General features: G+C 40.0%; 1 protein-coding gene across 1 annotated transcript in view; it reads right to left on the bottom strand.

The window, feature by feature from the left end:
- Window positions 1-85: 85 nt before the first annotated feature.
- The window catches only part of oxct1a (3-oxoacid CoA transferase 1a), a 52,912-nt gene continuing 49,680 nt past the window's right edge, over window positions 86-3,317 (bottom strand). The window contains exons 16-17 of the mRNA XM_034691956.1: window positions 1,068-1,169; window positions 86-969 (exon numbers count right to left, since the gene is read on the bottom strand). Of these exons, the coding sequence (XP_034547847.1) occupies window positions 934-969; window positions 1,068-1,169 (138 nt within the window). The 3' untranslated portion in view covers window positions 86-933. The remainder of the gene's footprint in view (window positions 970-1,067; window positions 1,170-3,317) is intronic.

Genomic DNA, 3,317 nt, shown 5'->3' with positions numbered 1-3,317 from the left:
ACTTGAAACTGTCTGTGAAGGTTCTTGAACATTTTTCAGAGGCTTTTAATCCAGAAATTATGAAATTTAGACAGAAAAAACAACATTTCAGTTTTTAGCTCAGCACACGACTGTATTTTATTTCTGTACAAAGAGAAGAAAGAGGATGGTAAATGTCTGTGTACAAAATGTTAAGGCTTCATTTTTTCTAGCTCAACTACTGTCGACTCTGATACATGTGAGGCTGAGAGAAGAGACTCTTAACATTTCCTCACTATGGCAGAGCTTATTATTACAAACATACTACAGTCAGGTGATATTTTACATCCTGCTTATTTTCCCAATGAAAGAAAACAGACATCTTACATTCCTTCACATTCTGTGGCACAATTTTAAACAACTAAATACATATTTGTTTTAGTATTGAATTAAAAATTAACCTGACTGGCAGCACACAAATGTTTTCTTCATTACATTTCGGCTCTTGAGTGCATGTTTCAGTAACTTATCTATCTACAGTTAATACAATTCATCTTCAAATATCAGCATCCCTTGTCTTCATAGGTGGAGTAGTCTTGGAAGACATACAGTATTAAGAATATTCCCAGATTTTTTGTGTAATTTTCTGATAGATTTTTAGTAACAGCTTTACAAACATTAGAACAAAGTTAATAACTTAACGGTGTGATAGGCAGCAAAGTAATTTCCCTTTTTGTCAGAAAACATCACAAAAAAAAATACTCATGCATTTTGGATCATGTGAATCCCTGTCAGTGAATGTAAGTGAGCATTAAATCCTTCTGAGGTTTGCATGCCGATTACCAAGGAACTGAACATAGCATGTCTGGTTTATTAGCTTATTTGACCAGTCTCAGGCTGCTAAATCAACAGCTGTGTACCACGCAGAGATAAAATGAGAGCCACTAACACTTCTAAGATCCCTCAAAAGCTCCTCTAGATCTGCTGCATGGGCCTCAGGTTAGGAGACACCTATGGGATGGACAGATCAGAGGGATGTGTCATGGTTACAATGTTTGAAGTTTGAAAATCAAATATAGTGCTGGTGGCTAAACTGTTAGGTTACTTACCTCAAACTCAGTGCCAGTGCATGCCTTGATATCCTCTGGAGTCAGCCCCTCCCACACTTCTATCAGAGTCAGGCCTTTTGTCTTATCCACATCAAACACAGCCTGGTGAGCAGAAACAGGGCAGAAAAACAGGGAACAAAAAGGATGAGATGTTCAGGGTGAGACAGATAAAGGAGAGTAAAGACACAAAACAACATGATGTACAAGAGCTTTTCCTTAAATGTGGGGTTTAAACTCTTTTTTTTTGTCACAGGGGTTATAGACAAGGATGAGGGGGAACCTCCATTATGACAGTGACCTAAAAGAGAGCAAAACACCACAAATAACATCATGGCCACAGGCAGACTGGCAGAGCACCACTTCAGTGTCGTCCACCGATGATAAAAAACATTGCAATTTTTGATGACACATCCATGACACACCTCACAGAGTGGTCCTTGAATCTCTGGACCACTAGAAAACAGTGGGCAATTATATTATATTGTTGCACTCCTTTAATATTTGAAACAAAAAGAGAAAAATAAAAATAAAAAGAGGAATTATTGAGTTAGAATTCAAAAGCACTGTCCAAGGTTAAGTTTATCTATTCAGCAAACATAGTTGACAGTCATCAAACAATCAAAAATGTTTCTCTATATTCCGTGGTTATTCAGGTGTTCGTATTTGTTCACAATGAGGAGCTGTTCTTTGTATGTACAAACCTTCACAAGTGCAAAACATGTCCTAAACAGTGTATCCAGAGTTCAGAAAGAGGATCCAGGATATTAAGAGATGTAAGAGTTATGAAATTCTGTGGATGGCCATACATATCAATCAGGAAAGCAAAACTTCAGAAAACTGGCGAGAAAAATTCTGCTAGACTTGTCATTTACACTTTAAGACATATTACTGCAAAATACTGGAAAAGGATCCAAGCAGAGAGTATTTTCTTTTCTGTCTTCGAAAAGAATAAAAACAAAAAGACATGTTTGCCATTTCTGTGTTTAGGACCAGGGGTGCTACCACCGATTTTTTGGCCCCATGAAAAATATCACATGGGGCCCCACTACTTCCCTACCATGAATACTCAATTATTTTATTAGGGCCTCTGTCAGTGATAAAGTCTTCATCCTCTGCACTGTTGCTACTCCTGACAATTTTCCATGATTAGAGGCTCTTGAAAATTGGGGTAGTCTCTCAAGAAGCAAAACCTGTACTTGATCATTTATGACTCATTACTGGAAGACTTTTGCAAAGCTGCAACCTGTGGTGTTAAAAAAAACATTAAGCCGATGCGTAAGGGCAAAACCCTGCAGCTCCTCCACTTTTCAAGATCTATCTCAAGTGTCCACTTGAGGCTGGTTCCAAAAGCAAAGGAGACCCAGTAGGAGTCAATATTTAATTGCTTAATTTTATCAGCAAAATTAAACATGTTTTCAGCATTGTGAAAAAATGGGGTTGGTCTCTACAGCTCATTTATATAATTTCGACAACTGTTCAGGGTTGAATAAGAGTGCTAAGAGTTATGTATAATGCACACATAATCAGGGGCGTGGCTGATTTCAATGACAGGTTGGTCAGAGGCATTGGAGCTTTCTGCTATGGGGTTTGGCGATGACCTGAACTTCATCTCTTTGCTGCTTTATCTTATGGTGCGTTCACACCAAACGCGAACGATTGCACTATTCGCACGAATATAGACGCGAGAATGTTTTGTGTTTACTCGCTCAATTCGTGCGTCAAAACCGTGTGTGAGGTGTAAATGAGTGCCAAGACGCGAATATACACAAGAGGGAGGGGGGTTCCCACGCCCCAGCTGTCTGTTGTCATCAAACAGAATACGGTGGAGGCTGGCTTGACTATCGTTGCAGAAGTGGAGGCTGGCTTGACCGCAGTAACAAGGTTGAACTAGGGGACATTGAATGGAGAAGCCGGTTATGCTAAAGGGGGCAGAGCTAACTTCCTACTAGAACCGATAGCAGGATTCAAGTGACAGACAACGTTTTCACAACTCACCACATAACCCTCCTCACTCTCTGCCCTCAATGTCTGTCCTCACAGTGAGCTTCTGTTTATTCCTGATCCCATAACAACAGACTTTAGAGTCACAGAGTTTGGGGAAGCTACACAGTGATAGAATCAAAGTGTCTCATATATTCCAGATGAGGGAATCTCCGCTGGTCCATACGTCACACAACACACGTCACCGGGTGATCTGCACACTGATTGGCTATCGCGCCGCTCTGGATTCGCTGGGGTTCAGATATTTCA

The sequence above is a fragment of the Notolabrus celidotus genome, chromosome 9 (assembly GCF_009762535.1).
Source record: "Notolabrus celidotus isolate fNotCel1 chromosome 9, fNotCel1.pri, whole genome shotgun sequence".
Classification (NCBI taxonomy): Eukaryota; Metazoa; Chordata; class Actinopteri; order Labriformes; family Labridae; genus Notolabrus; species Notolabrus celidotus.
The sequence above is the reverse complement of the archived record's forward strand: the minus strand, read 5'-3'. Positions and strand labels throughout refer to the sequence as shown.